General features: G+C 42.3%; 1 protein-coding gene across 1 annotated transcript; it reads right to left on the bottom strand.

Moving 5' to 3' along the window:
- Positions 1–671: 671 nt before the first annotated feature.
- On the bottom strand, positions 672–14,846 carry CARD6 (caspase recruitment domain family member 6). Its single transcript, XM_003274376.2, has 3 exons — positions 14,367–14,846; positions 12,324–12,881; positions 672–3,847 (listed from the first exon to the last, which is right to left on the bottom strand). Exons 1-3 carry the CDS (start codon positions 14,647–14,649, stop codon positions 1,572–1,574), a joined length of 3,117 nt encoding a protein of 1,038 aa, XP_003274424.2. The 5' UTR covers positions 14,650–14,846; the 3' UTR covers positions 672–1,571.
- Between the last annotated feature and the right edge of the window lie 97 nt (positions 14,847–14,943).

Raw genomic sequence — 14,943 nt, 5'->3', positions numbered from 1 at the left:
TCTGAGACTGAGTAATTTATAAAGGAAAGAGGTTATTGACTCACAGATCTGCATGGCTGGGGAGGCCTCAGGAAACACAATCATGATGGAAGGTGAAGAGGAAGCAAGGTATGTCTTACGTGGCGACAGAAGACAGAAAGAACAAGGGGGTAAGTGGCACACTTTTAAACCATCAGATCTCGGCTGGACTTGGTGGCTCATGTCTGTGATCCCAGCAGTATGGGAGGCCAAGGTAGGTGGATTACTTGCGATCAGGAGTCTGAGACCAGCCTGGGCAACATGGTGAAACTGCATCTCTACTAAATACAAAAATTAGCTAAGTGTGGTGGCAGGCACCTGTAATCCCAGCTACTTGGGAGGATGAGGCAGGAAAATTGCTTGAACCTGGGAGGCAGAGGTTGCAATGAGCCAAGTTCATGTCACTGCACTCCAGCCTCAGTGACAGAGCAAGATTCCATCTCAAAAAAATAAAAATAAACCATCAGATCTCGTGAGAACTCACTCACTATCACAGGAACAGCATGGAGGAAATGGGCCCCATAATCCAATCACCTCCCACCAGGTCCCTGGTCCCTCCTGAGGGACATGGGGATTACAATTCGAGAAAAGATTTGGGTGGAGACAGAGCCAAACCATATCAAATATGAAACAAACATAGATCTTTCCCAAAGTTAATGCCAAATAATTAATTTTATTGGTTGTTAATTCATTATTTCTACCTATAAGGGTCAAATGAGAGTTTTACCATTCAAGCAAATTGGGGCTATTACCAGAAGCTAGTTGATTTAACCACACCAAATAAGCAGGGTTATCTGCTCAGTGGCTGATATTGAACCAGAAATTTTTGACAAAGACACCTCTGGAGCAGCCAACAACTAAGATACTTTTTCAGACACAGAGGCAACTTTCGTCCTATTGTACAGTCACTTTGCAATTAGAGACCCTAACCCCATTCTTCTCCAAGTGGGGCTGTCTCATAGACCCCCATTCCCTGGGTGCAAGTTATACATTATCTAATAATACTCAAGATTGGATTCAATTATCTACTGCTTGATTCTAACCTTAATTATTTTCATATTTTTCTTCTTGGTTAGGGATACGACTCTTACAGATATCTTAAAGATATCCAATTCGGGCTGGGCATGGTGGCTCACACATGTAATCCCAACACTTTGAGAGGCCTAGGTGGGCGGATCGCCTGAGGTCGGGAGTTCAAGACCAGCCTGACCAACATGGAGAAACCCTGCCTCTACTAAAAATAGAAAATTAGCTGGGTGTGGTGGTGCGTGCCTGTAATCCCAGCTACTCGAGAGGCTGAGGCAGGAGAATCACTTTAACCCAGGAGGCGGAGGTTGCGGTGAGCCGAGATTGTGCCATTGCACTCCAGCCTGGGCAACAAGAGTGAAACTGTCTCAAACAAACAAAGATATCCAATTCGGTCATGTATATCTTTCTTTGTTTTACATGCTAATGACAGTAGTCTTTTACTTCCATGGCAACTCTTCTGCTTACTATATGATAGGAATGGCCTAGGTAAAGGATATGCTTTATAGATCTCTGGAGTTAGCTCTTTAATGCTTCCCTCCCCTCTTCGGCCCTGCTTTTGAGTGGTGTGCCTTAGCTTGTGAAGGATTGGTTGAGGATGACTTAGGTTGAGTGGGTCTGGGCTGAGAAGGCTTAGACTGGGGAGGCTGGGGCTGGCTTGGCTTAGGCTGAGTGGATTTGCATGGAGAAGGTTTAGTTTGGGAGGGCTTGGACTGACAGGATTTTGTCTGAGAGGGTTTAGATTGAGAGGGCACAGAATGGAAGGGTTTAGGCTGGGAGTGTTTGACTGTGGATGGCTTGGACTGATCGGATTTGAACTGAGAGCTCTTGGACATGGGATGGGACCCTATCTGGAGAGCTGGATTTGAAGCCCTACCCTGTGTCTTCATCTGGGTTCCTTGCTGAGAATCAGGTCTTAGTTTTTGTGTGGCTCCTGCTGGTTGAAAGGACTGAGGGTGAGGCTTTCCAATATGGGATGTTCTTATCAGTTTTCCAGTTGCTTCAGTTAACTCTGTTCCCCTGGTGCAAGCTTGCTGAGGCCATGGCTTCCCTACTGCTCTTGCTGGCTGTGAATCCAGGGAATAGGAGTGACCTATCTGGGAGGCTACTGCCCTAGACTTTTCAAGAGTTCCCATCATTTGTGGTCTCTCAGGGCAGGCCTGTACATGCTGACAAATGGGTCTTGGCAGTCTCCCAAATGTTCCATTCGAGTGACATCCCTGAGCAGCTCTGGAAAATTTCATGAATCTTTCACCTGAATAAAATATCTGGGGATGGAAGGATTGAATACCAAAACTTTTACCTCGGCCCTGGGCCCTTGCATTCTGAAGAGGCAAAGGACAGAACCACTTAGGCCTCTGCTGTGACCCAAAGGGGCGGCCCATAACCCAGGGGGCTTTCAAGGAAACATGGTTAAAGTTACCTCCAACTCTGGTGGGAAAGAGCCAGGAGTTCTCTAGAAGAGGCCTGAATACTGGGGTACCATAGAGATTCTGAACATTCTGGCTGAGCTCACATTGAGTCCCAGGCTCTCGAATTGGCATTAGAGCTTGGCTTTTAGATGAGCTTTTTAGCTGACTGTGTCTTTGCTGACCCTCACCTTCAGCTGTCCCAGCCATGTTTTCTCCAGACGAAACTTGAATTCTATGAGTGTTTTCAAAGTCTTCATCTACCTGAATCCCCAGCTCCCTGGCCAGGGCGGCCATATCCTCCACAGACACACATCTGAGGCAAGAAGAGAACATGACTTCCTGGAGGGCAGCTTGAAGGCCCTCCATGTTCTTCCTTCTATCCCCAGCATCTCCCTGCTCCCAAAACAGTAGCTGTGCTGGCTTCAAGTTCAGTATCCTCTGAAAAATTTGAGCCTCTTCACTCTCTCTGGCTTGGGAACTGAGAACAAAGTAGCATCTTTCAATGGCAGCTTCTCCCAAAAACATTAGCAAGTCCCATTCCTTCTCACCTAGACAGTCAGTGAAAAAAAACACAGCTGAAGAAACTTCCATCAGAAAACCAAACTGAGTCCAAAAGCTTTCTAGATTTCCACGGAGATTAGCCAGAGCAACAGGCTTTTGGAAAAAACAGGGGTTTTCCTTTCTATCATCGCTATCAGGAAAACACCATGTTATCTCAACCAGGCCATCAGAGATCTGCCGGGGAAGCACCAAAAGAGGCAAATCTTGATGAAGAAAGATTTTGTGTAATTTCAACTGGGCAGGGCTGAGAAGTGCGTTGAGGATTCTGGACTTAGAGAAGCTACAGTATCCTAGACGCACAAAAGAGATGACAGGCATCTTCATGAGAGTCAGAAAATTTTCTGTATCCTCTGTAGGCCCCCCTGAAAACTGTGTTGACTGCTTCTTCACAATGTCCTTCATGGCCCCCAGCATTAAGATGCTTTTGTTGTTTTCTGCGTCTGGCAATAGCAAGGGAAGAGCAAACTGGCACTGATACATGTTTGACATGACTTGGCGTTGCAAAGAGCTATCTGAACACAGCATGGCGGCACAAAGGACGTCGAGGGGATTAATGGTTTGTATGTCTCGAATTTCCAAATTCTCCACTCCAGGCAGCAAATCCTCCTTGCTATCTTCATCCAGAACCTTGTGCCTGAGGATTGAATCCCTAGCCGTCACATCTAGTGCTTGGACTTTCATCAGGAAATTCCAGGCTAAGTCTCCTGGACTCTCTGGGGTCCACTTACATCCTCGATCTACGGAGAATTGTTTAACAAAATCTGGCAGAACCTTTCTGCTTCTATCCATGTTCAAACATAACAGGACGTCTTTAAACACCTTTTTTCTTTCTGTAGGAGAGAAGATAATAGTGAATGCCATGTTCAGAATTTCGATTTTCCTCATCGACTTCTTTTTTTGAGATAGTCTCACTCCATCAGCTAGGCTGGAATCCAGGGGCGTGATCATCACCCTGGCTTAAGCAATCCTACCATCTCAGCCTCCCAAGTAGCTGAGACTACAGTCACCCACCACCATGCCTGGCTACTTTTTTTTTTAATAGAGATGGGGTCTTGCTATGTTGCCCAGGCTGATTTTGAACTCCTGGTCTCAAGCGAACCTCCCAAAGTGCTGGGATTACAGGCATGAGTCACTGTGCCCAGCCTGACTTTTAAAATTAAGTAAGTCATCTGCATTATTTTTTGCTTTGAGGCAGTTCGAAATAAAACTGTCACCCAGGCTGGAGTGCAATGGAGCCATCTCAGCTCACTGCAACCTCACCTCCTGGGTTCAAGCTATTCTTGTGTCTCAGCCTCCCAAGTAGCTGGGACTACAGGTGTGTGCCACTATGCCCGGCTAATTTTTGTATTTTTAGTAGAGATGGGATTTCACCATGTTGGCCAGGCTGGTCTTGAACTAGCCTCAAGTGATCAGCCTGCCTCAGCCTCCCAAAGTGCTAGGATAGACATAAGCCCCTACCCCCGGTCTAATCTACATTTTCACTGCAAAAAGCTGAAACAATATAAATAAAGTGGAAGTCTCCTTTCACCATTCTGGCAAGTCAGCTTCGTTTTTAGGGGAGATATCAATATGGTACAGTATGTTTGCTTCCCATCCTTTTTCTATGCAAGTACTTAAGTATGCATGCATATATAGAAATAGACAGTTTTACTTACTAGATGCTATTTTTTTTTTTTTGAGATGGAGTCTGGCTCTGTCGCCCAGACTAGAGTGCAGTGGCAAGATCTCAGCTCACTGCAACATCCACCTCCTGGGTTCAAGTAATTCTTCCAGCCTCAGCCTCCTGAGTAGCTGGGATTACAGGCATGTGCCACCACACCCAGCTAATTTTTGTATTTTTGTAGGGATGGGGTTTCACCATGTTGGCCAGGCTGATCTCGAACTCCTGACCTCAAGTAATCCACCTGCCTCAGCCTCCCAAAGTGAGGGATTATAGGCATGAGCCACCATGCCCAGCCCATGCTATTTTTTTTAACATAAATGATATTATACTAAACAAATGATTCTTCAGCTTCTTTTCACTTAGTGGTATTCCTTGTAAATTATTTCAAGTCAGCATATATACTGATCTACCTAACTCATTTTAGCTATTTCATAGTACTCCATGGTTTGGATGGATGTAACTATTTAACAATTGCCTATGGATGATCATTTAGGATTTTTATTTTAAAAAATGTGCTAACATTTACATACAGCAATGAAAAAAATCTTGCTAATGTTAAATTATACACATCTGTGAGAAATACTCTAGGTTGATACTGGTTTCTTTTTTTTTTTTTTTTTTTTTTGGAGACGGAGTCTCACTCAGTCGCCAGGCTGGACTGCAGTGGCTTGATCTCGGCTCACTGCAACTTCCGCCTCTCGGGTTCGAGTGATTCTCCTGTCTCACCCTCCCGAGTAGCTGGGACTACAGGCGCCTGCTGTCACGCCCAGCTAATTTTTTTTTTCTTTTTTTTTTTTTTTGTATTTTAGTAGAGATGGTTCACCATGTTGCCCAGGCTGGTCTCGAACTCCTGAGCTCAGGCAATCCACCCTCCTCAGCCTCCCAAAGTGCTAGGATTACAGGTGTGAGCCACTGCGCCTGGCTTTTTTTTTTTTTTTTTTTTTTTTTTTTTTTTTTTGAGATGGAGTGTCACTCTGTCACCCAGGCTGGAGTGCAGTGGCACGATCTCAGCTCACTGAAACCTCCACCTCCTGGGTTCAAGTGATTCTCCTGCCTCAGCTTCCCGAGTAGCTGGGACCATATGCGGGTGCCACCACACCTGGCTAATTTTTTGTATTTTTAGTAGAGATGGGGTTTCACTATGTTAGCCAGGATGGTCTCGATCTCCTGACCTCATGATGCACCTGCCTCGGCCTCCCAAAGTCCTGGGATTATAGACGTGAGCCACCGCACCTGGCCGATACTGGTTCTTTCTTAAATTTATCTCTTGCTGAAGTTTACAGGAACTGAAGATTTTATTTCCTTCAAAGTTTTTCTCAGAGTTTCTATGCTATACCTAATTTTTCCTGATCTCCCATTTTCCAAACTATCTTCTACCTACTTTTTTTTTTTTTTTTTTTTTTTTGAGACAGGGTCTTGTACTGTTACCTAGGCTGGAGTGCAGTGGTGCAATCTCAGCTCACTGCAGTCTCAACTTCCTGGGCTCAGGTGATCCTCCTGCCTCAGCCTTCGGAGTAGCTGGGACCACAAGTGCACACCATCAACCCCACCTAACTTTTCATTTCTTCATTTTGTAGAGACAGGGTTTCACCATTTTGCCCAGGCTGGTCTCAACTCCTGGGCTCAATTAATCTGCCTGCCTCAGCCTCCCAAAGTGTTGGGATTGTAGGCATAAGCCACCCTGGCTGGCCTGCCTACTTCTTATAAATACAGAGATAGTACATAATAGAGAGAGAAGATCAGACTGGATTTTGTACTCCTGACAGATGGCCAGCTAGCGTAAAAATGTAAAATTACCTTTAAAAATAGCCTTGAAGAAACAACAGAAATAAGAGAAAAGCATGGATTTTAGGAATTCATAAAAGTAACTATAAGACGCCTTTGAGTAGTCTCAAAGTTGCTTGAACTGATATATGTGTTGGGGCAAAAAGGTGAGGGGGAAGTTGAATCTAGCATGAAGAGTTCACAGAGGAAGCAGTGAGAGAATAGGTTGCAAGACAGCTTTTAAGTTCTGCTTTTTCCTATCTCATACTTTGCCTTAGGAAAACAATTCTCTACTTCTTCAGCCAGAAATTGGTACCCATGGCTGGGTGCAGTGGCTCACACCTATAATCCCAGCACTTTGGGAGGCTGAGGTGGGCAGATCACTTGAGGTCAGGAGTTCGAGACCAGCCTGGCCAACATAGTGACACCCCGTCTCTACTAAAAATACAAAAATTAGCCACGTGTGGTGGCAGGTGCCTGTAGTCCCAGCTACTCAGGAGGCTGAGGCAGGAGAATCACTTGAACCCAGGAGGTGGAGGTTGCAGGGTTGCAGTGAGCCGAGATTGTGGCCCTGCACTCCAGCCTGTCATCTCAAAAAAAAGAAAGTCATCAGTACCCACAGGATCCAAGCCAGGCGTGTTGACAAGGTAATAACAGTGTCACTATGGAGCAGATCAAAGCAACAGAGTAGATGTACACACAAAACAGAGATGTATCCAATTAAGGACAGAGCTAGGCGAAAAAAGTAAGCAATAATATCAGGAAACTAATCTCAATTTTATAAATTAAAAATTCATAAAAATAACTCAGCTAAGGCAAAAAGAAATAAACAGAGATTTCAGCTGCCACCCATGGAAAAGGAGTCTAAATTTTGAATTTAAGTACAGTTAGGTTAACTGGAGACAAAAACAGACCAAAATAATATTCAGACTCTTGGGAGACATATAACAATCTAGAGTCTCTATGACCTATTATATCCAATGGATAGAACACAATTCAAAGCTAATAGACATACGAAGAAACAGGAAATGTAACTCATACTCAATGGACACTGACTCCAAAATGACCCAGATGTTAGATTTAGCATATAAGAATTTTACAGTCAGTCATGGTGGCTCATGCCTGTAATTCCAAAACAGTGGGAGGCTGAGGCAGGAGGATCACTTGAGCCCAGGAGTTCAAAACCAGCCTGGGCAACATCGTGAAAACCCTGTCTCTACAAAAAATACAAAATTAACCAGGCCTGGCGGTCTGTGCCTGTAGCCCTAGCTACTTGAGAGGCCGAGGTGGGAGGATGGCTTGAGCCTCAGCCTAGGAGGTTGAGGCTGCAGTGAGCTAAGATTGCGCCACTGCACTCTAGCCTGAGCAACAGAGTAAGACTCTGTCTCAAAAAAAAAAAAACAATTAAAATTAAATAAGTCCACAATGAATGATTAAACAGGAATTCTCAGAAAAAAATGTAAAGTATTTTTACACAGGAAATTCTGGAATTAAAAATCACAATATATGAATTTGTTTAAAATCACTAGATGGGCTAACAACTAATTGGAGATGACAGAAGAAAGTAAATATCTAACCTGAAGAACAGAGAGAAAAAATATTAAAGAAAACTGAGCAGAGTCTCTGGAACCTGTAGAACAATATTTTTAAAACTCTAAAATTCATGTACTTGAAGTCTCAGAAAGAGAGAAGAAGTGAGAAAGAAAAAAATCTTGGTAAATAACGGCTGAAAAGTTTCCAAATCTGATTAAAAGTTTTTTTATAGATTCAGGAAACTCTGCAAACACTAAGAGAAAAAAAAATCACCCCTAGACACATCAGAGTCAACTGCTCAAAAAAAATTAAGAAAAAATCTTGAAAACAACCAGAGATAAATGACACAGCACTTACAGAGGAACAATGATAAAATGACTGAAGATTTAGCATCAGAAACAACAGAAGCTAAAAGACAGAGGAATGGCATCCATAACATGTTAAAGGCAAAAGTTGTAGAATCCTATATCCAGCAAAAGCAACCTTCTGGAATGAAGGCAAAATAAAAATATCTTTCAATAAACAAAAACTAAGAGAATTTACCACCAGCAGACTTGTACTAAGAGAAATAATAAATACATTTTTCAGGCTAAAGGAAAATAATATAAAATGAAAACCTGGATCTTCAGGAAAAAAGAAAGGCCACAGGGAAAGGTAAACGTATTGGTTCCACCCAATGGTTGAATCCAACAACAAGCTGGAGGGGGAAGAGAGTCAATTGATACTGTCTATACAAGCTGACCTTCTATAGTGCAGAGCACACAAGGCAATAGTTTAAGCCTTTCTGAGACTGTGACACTGTGATATTTTTTACATAAAATTTCACATGACAAAAAGCATGAAGACCTTCCTTTGAGTTAGAACAATTTTTTTCAGTTCTCAGCTGCACAGACAAATATTACTTGGGAAAGAAACAAAGAATAGCCACATGCCTCCGGTTAACTAGAGTGGATGGGCAGCCATTAGAATTACATTGCAGATCATAACTACATTATTATTAAGACTTTTCTTGATCTGTTTTGCTAAAGATGTTAGACTGATTGTAATAATGTCCCCAATTAATGGCCTTCTGGTATCCATAGTCTTTGCTATCTTATTTTGCAAGAAGTAGAACTTGTTTTCCCCCAACCCTAAACCTGGCTTTGAGACTTGCTTTTGTCAACAGAATGTGGCAGAAGTAATGGTGTGATGGGTTGAAGTTTGTCTCCCTCAAAAAGATATGAAGTCCCCCAGTAATGCAGAATGTGGCTTTATTTTGTAAATAGCATCTATACCTTTACAGACGTAATTAAGTTAAAATAAGGTCATGGGGGGGGGCCTAAATCAGTATAATTGGTGTCTTAATAAAAAAGAAAAATTTAGACACAGAGACATGCACAGAGGATAGATGATGTGAAGAGACACAGGGAGAAAATGGTCATCTGTAAGTCAAGGAATGCACGAAGCTACCAGGGGCTAGGAGAGAAGCCTGAGACAAATCCTTCCTAGCACCTCCGGAGGGAGCATGACTCTGCTGATACCTTGATATCAGGCTTCTGGCTTCCTGAACTGTGAGACAATAAATTTTTGTTGTTCTAAAGCCACTCATTTGTGGTACTTTGTTACAGCAGCCCTAGGAAACAAATACAGATGGCATAGATGGCATGATGATCATTCTAAAGCTAAGACTCAAAAGGCCTTCACTACTTCTCTGTCTCCCTGCCCCCCCACCTTGCTCTCTCTCTCCTTTACCCTCATCATAAGAATATACTTGGCCAGGCACGGTGGCTCATGCCCATAATCCCAGCACTTTGGGAGGCCGAGGTGGGTGGATCACCTGAGGTCAAGAGTTCGAGACCAGCCTGGCCAACATGGTGAAACCCCGTCTCTACTAAAAATACAAAAATTAGCCAGGCGTGGTAGTGGGCACCTGTAATCCCAGCTACTCAGGAGGCTGAGGCAGAAGAATCGCTTGAACCCAGGAGGCAGATGTTGCAGTGAGCCAAGATCATGCCACTGCACTCCAGCCTGGGCAACAGAGTGAGCCTCCATCTCAAAAAAAAAAAAAAAAAAAAAAAAAAGAATATACTGCATCTATTCTGAAAACAAGCCCAGAGTAGCCTGCTAGAATATGAGAGACCAACCTTCAACCACCTCATCACAGATGCATGAGTGAACCCAGGGAAGACCAGCAGAACTGCCCAGCCAACCACAGACATGTGAACAATAATAAACTCTCAGTGTTTGAAGTGACCGAATTTTCAGATGATTTGTTATGTAGCATTATTGAGGCCAGGAGTTCAAGACCAGCCTGGGCAACATGGTGAAACCCAGTCAGTACCTGATATAGAAAAAAAAATTTCATGAAAACAAAACAATATGTAAGAGATGCACTGCAGTATTAGAATGTTACCTATGGAAGAAGGTAAATGGGAAATGGAGAAAAAAACAGAATAGATAAACAGGGGATTTTTGCAGAATAATGATGATACTATGCAATGAATTAATTAATTCAACCCTATGCACCAAATAAAATAAATAAATAAAAATTAAGAATGGGGCCCCAAAATAATCATGTATTAAGAAGTTATTTGGGGGTGGGGCACCAGGCATGGGTTGAATTATGTCCCTCACAAAATTCATATGTTGAAATCCTAACCACCAGTACCTCAGAATGTGATGTTATTTGGAAATAGGGCCATTGCAGATGTAATTAGTTTTAATAATGTTATTAGGGTGGGTCCTAATCCAATATGACTGGTGTCCTTTTTTATTTTGGCCAAAGGGGTGCACACTCAGGGACAAGGCCATTTGAAGGTGAAGGCATATCAGAGGGATGCTTGCATAAGCCAAGCAGTGTCAATGATTTCCAGCAAACCACCAGGAAAGCTAGGATCCTTCAGATCACATCCTTCAGAAGGAAGCAACCCTTGTCCAGGTGCGGTGGCTCATGCCTTAATCCCAGCATTTTAGGAGGCCGAGGTGGGTGGATTACTTGAGGTTAGGAATTCGAGACCAGCCTGGCCAACATGGTGAAATCTCGTCTCTACTAAAACTACAAAAATTAGCCAGGAGTGGCGGCACGCACCTGTAATCCCAGCTACTTGAGCTGAGGCAGGTGAATCGCTTGAACCCGGGAGACGGAGGGTACAGTGAGCAAGGTTGCACCATTGCACTCTAGCCTGGGTGACAGAGCGAGACTCTGTTTCAAAAAAATAAAGAAGGAACCAACCCTGTCAGTACTTTGATTTCATATTTCTAGCCTCCAAAAGAGTGAGACAAGAAATCTATGTTTATTGTTTAAGCCACGGATTTTGTGGTATTTTGTTACAGCATCCCTCACAAACTGATACGAGGTGTGATGAGGAAGAAATGACTCTCTTCCTACCCATAAGTGGATTGTGAGTCCCCAAGATTTGAAATGAATGTGAGATGGTAGTTACATTTTCATCCTCTACTCAGAACTTAGTGACGTTTATTTTCCCAGGCAATATCACTTCAATGAAACACTTCTTATATTTTGAATTTTCATTAAGAAATATTCAGATTTGGCCAGGTGCAGTGGCTCACACCTGTAATCCCAGCATTGTGGGTGGCCAAGGTGGGCAGATCACTTGAGCCCAGGAGTTTGAGACCAGCTTGAGCAACATGGCACAATCCCATCTTTACAAAATACAAAATTAGCCTGGCGTGGTGGCTGGCACCTGTAATGCTAGCTACTCAGGAGGCTGAGGTAGGAGGATCACCTGAGCCTGGGAGGTAGAGGCTGCGGTGAGTCGTGATTGTGCCACTGCACTCCAGCCTGAGTGAGACCCTGTCTCAAAAAAAATTTTTTAATAAAGAAATATTCAGATTCAAGATACAAATATAATTCTCATCAAGATGGCATTATGTGGACTGGATCAAGCCAAGTAACAATATTTTGGGATCTTAGCCATTTACTGACTATTTTCACTTAAATAGTCAAACCCATAATCCCCACATCTCTCTGGTCACAAAGGCACTAAAATAACTAAAGTGGTTTAACCTGAGGAATAGGTTAGCCTGAAATTAATGATTAGCAACTCCTTGTATGTATAGTGGGAAATTATGATTGGCAACTCCTTATACGAACTACAGAAATTTACAAACTGACAATCAGTATTTACTTTTGCTTATGCTGTCCATCATTTCCTAGGTCCTGGGAGCTCCTTTAAGTCGACACCTACCTCGAGGAGATTCCAGGTCAGAGAGACACGAGGAATTTCTTAGTAGTTGATTTTCTGCTGACGTCTGTCCCTTTTTCATCTCCCATCCCCATTATGTCATGGCAAGCTTATTAACTTATTAAGTTGTTGCCTAACTAACTATACATGATATTTCCATACCTTCTATACTTTTCTCCTGTTCCTCCTCCAATGAAAGGTTGGTTTCTGATTCCTCATAACTTGGTTCTTCACCGGAGAACTCCGTGGTTTCTGAATTCTCGAAGTCCTCTTCACCATCATATCCAACGTGCTCTGGGTCATCATAAACCTCCTCTTCCACAGTGGCTTCTGCATCTTCAGGGGAGTCAACAGATCCTAGATATTCCTCTTTTCCTAAGTATAAAGAATCATCTAGCTCCTCATATCTCTGTCCATCCTTTATATATGTAATAGTTGCTGGAACTTCATATCCAGCTTTCTCAACTGAATATGATAATGTGACTTCTGGTGTGTCATATTCCTTCTCATTCTTCTTGGCAGACAAAGCTGTTTCCTTATAACTAGTTTTCTTGTCCCTGAAAAACTCAGAGGTTTCCAAATCCAAGTGTTCCTTCTCACTGAAGAACACTGTGATCTCAGGGGCCTCAGGCTGTTTTATTCCAGGAGAAAAAGCATCTTCTGAATTATTGCTTGCCCCCATAGATTGAGGAGGTACTATATTCTCATGTTTTAAAACTTCTGCAAAGAAAAGAATTGTTTTTCCCAATTAAGAAAAAGAAGCTGTATAATAGCTAGAGTTCCTGAGGCCTCAAAGCATCATCCCTCTTCTTTTATTTATTTATTTATTTTTTTTGAGACAGAGTTTCACTCTTGTTGCCCAGGCTGGAGTGCAATGGCACGATCTGGGCTCACTGCAACCTCCACCTCCCGGGTTCAGGTGGTTCCCCTGCCTCAGTCTCCCAAGTAGCTGGGATTACAGGCATGCGCCATCATGCCCAGCTAATTTTTGTATTTTTAGTAGAGACAGGGTTTCACTATGTTGGTCAGGCTGGTCTCAAACTCCTGACCTCAGGTGATCCACCTGCCCTGGCCTCCCAAAGTGCTGGGATTACAGGCATGAGCCACCGTGCCCAGCCGCCTCTTATTTCACTGGAAGACAGGAATACCTAACACCTCCTATATAACTTGCATGTCAACATATCAACTTTCAGAACTTTCTTTTTTCCACTAAAAAAAAAAAATCAGATCACACCACTGTCTTGCTTAAAGTTTGAGTCCTTCCTAGCAACCTTACAGGGTAAGCAAATAAAACAAAAATTTGAATCATATGAACAGTGTTTACTTGTGGACTTACTGTGACTCACAACAGACTCAGGTCTCCTGGAGTCATTGCTAATTAAATCTGATCACAAATAATTTCTAATCAGTAAGCAAATGGCTCTAATTTGGAATAGTGTGCTTTAGAAATAATAAAAATTTCTAAGCATATAAATCTTGTCCTAAATTAGGTATCATTAACATTCATCTTTTTATCTGAGCCTCTACCTCTCTAACATCCCTTAAAATAATTTTGAATTTTTTTTAGTTTCCTAGAAAAGGAGCTACACCTAGTCCTAGTAGTAATTTACAGAATTGCTAAACAACTGGAAGAATTGCTTTTTCATGGACTACTAGTTATCTCTGAACCATTTAAGAATTAGCACTGGAATTGCTCCAGCAAACAGCTGCTGCTGGCATTCTTATCACCAAAAAAATGAAACTACTGATTTGCCATCTATGTGTTAAAAATTATTTTCCTTGTATTTTCAAAATGGCTATACTAAGTGAAAGATACAGCTTGTGGTCTTGGCACTGTAAATATCCACGCATTCACCTACTTGAAAAACAAACCCTGGGTGGTGTTATTATTAAAGTATTTTCCTTCCAACTGTGAGATTTCAGCATGTTACTGCCAGAATAATGAGCGATTTATGTTAGCATTAAAACAACTGCAAGTTTTGAATACAGTCTGAAAAACAAATTATCGATTCCGTAAACCAATAAGATGTTAAATTTCAGAAACTTTTTAAATTCCAGTTTTTCCCTATTTCATATTTCAGTGAAAATTATCTCCAGAAAAAGACTAACAAAAATAAAAGGCAACAATTTTCTTTCATTTTTTTTTCTTTTTCAGAAAGTCTGCCCCCTCCCTCTCACCCCAAAAAGTATACAAAGTCAACTTACCATGCCTTAAGCCGCAAATGGCAGCTGACTGTGGAAAAGTACTAAATAAACACTTGAGAAAATGCTGACAGGTCGCCTCTCCCTTTTTCTGTACCAAAATTAACAGCTTCCGACTTTTCTTCAGGAGATCTGTAACATTCTCCAGAGTCTCATACTCTTCCTCAGAAATCAGCCTCCGAGAAGTTAACGTGTCTAAGATAGAATCAGGATCATGTTGGAGGATTTCAAGCAACTTTTTTCTTTCTCTTTCTATGATTTCTGAGGGAGTACTCTCGGTAGCCATTGTTCCTGTTTCCTCTAAACCAGGAAATGGATTATGAAATCATCCTAATGAATAAGTAAAAGTTAAAAAAAGAATGACAAAGAACAATTCTGTTTGGCTAAGCTTTAACATGTCAACGATGCCTAGTGTTGGAGAGTGCAGATACAAGCAGTGGGGCAACCCAGCTCGGAGCACTCTCTGATCCGGGGTCCTTGTGGATTATTTATCTGCTCTTTTGAAGTCTTGATAAATTCTCACCATGACTCAAACCCAGGGTCACCTCCTCCAAGAAGTCGCTCTTGAACTTCAGGTTGG

This window comes from Nomascus leucogenys, chromosome 6 (assembly GCF_006542625.1).
Source record: "Nomascus leucogenys isolate Asia chromosome 6, Asia_NLE_v1, whole genome shotgun sequence".
In the NCBI taxonomy this organism is placed as follows: Eukaryota; Metazoa; Chordata; class Mammalia; order Primates; family Hylobatidae; genus Nomascus; species Nomascus leucogenys.
This window is presented reverse-complemented; position numbering and strand designations above follow the sequence as displayed.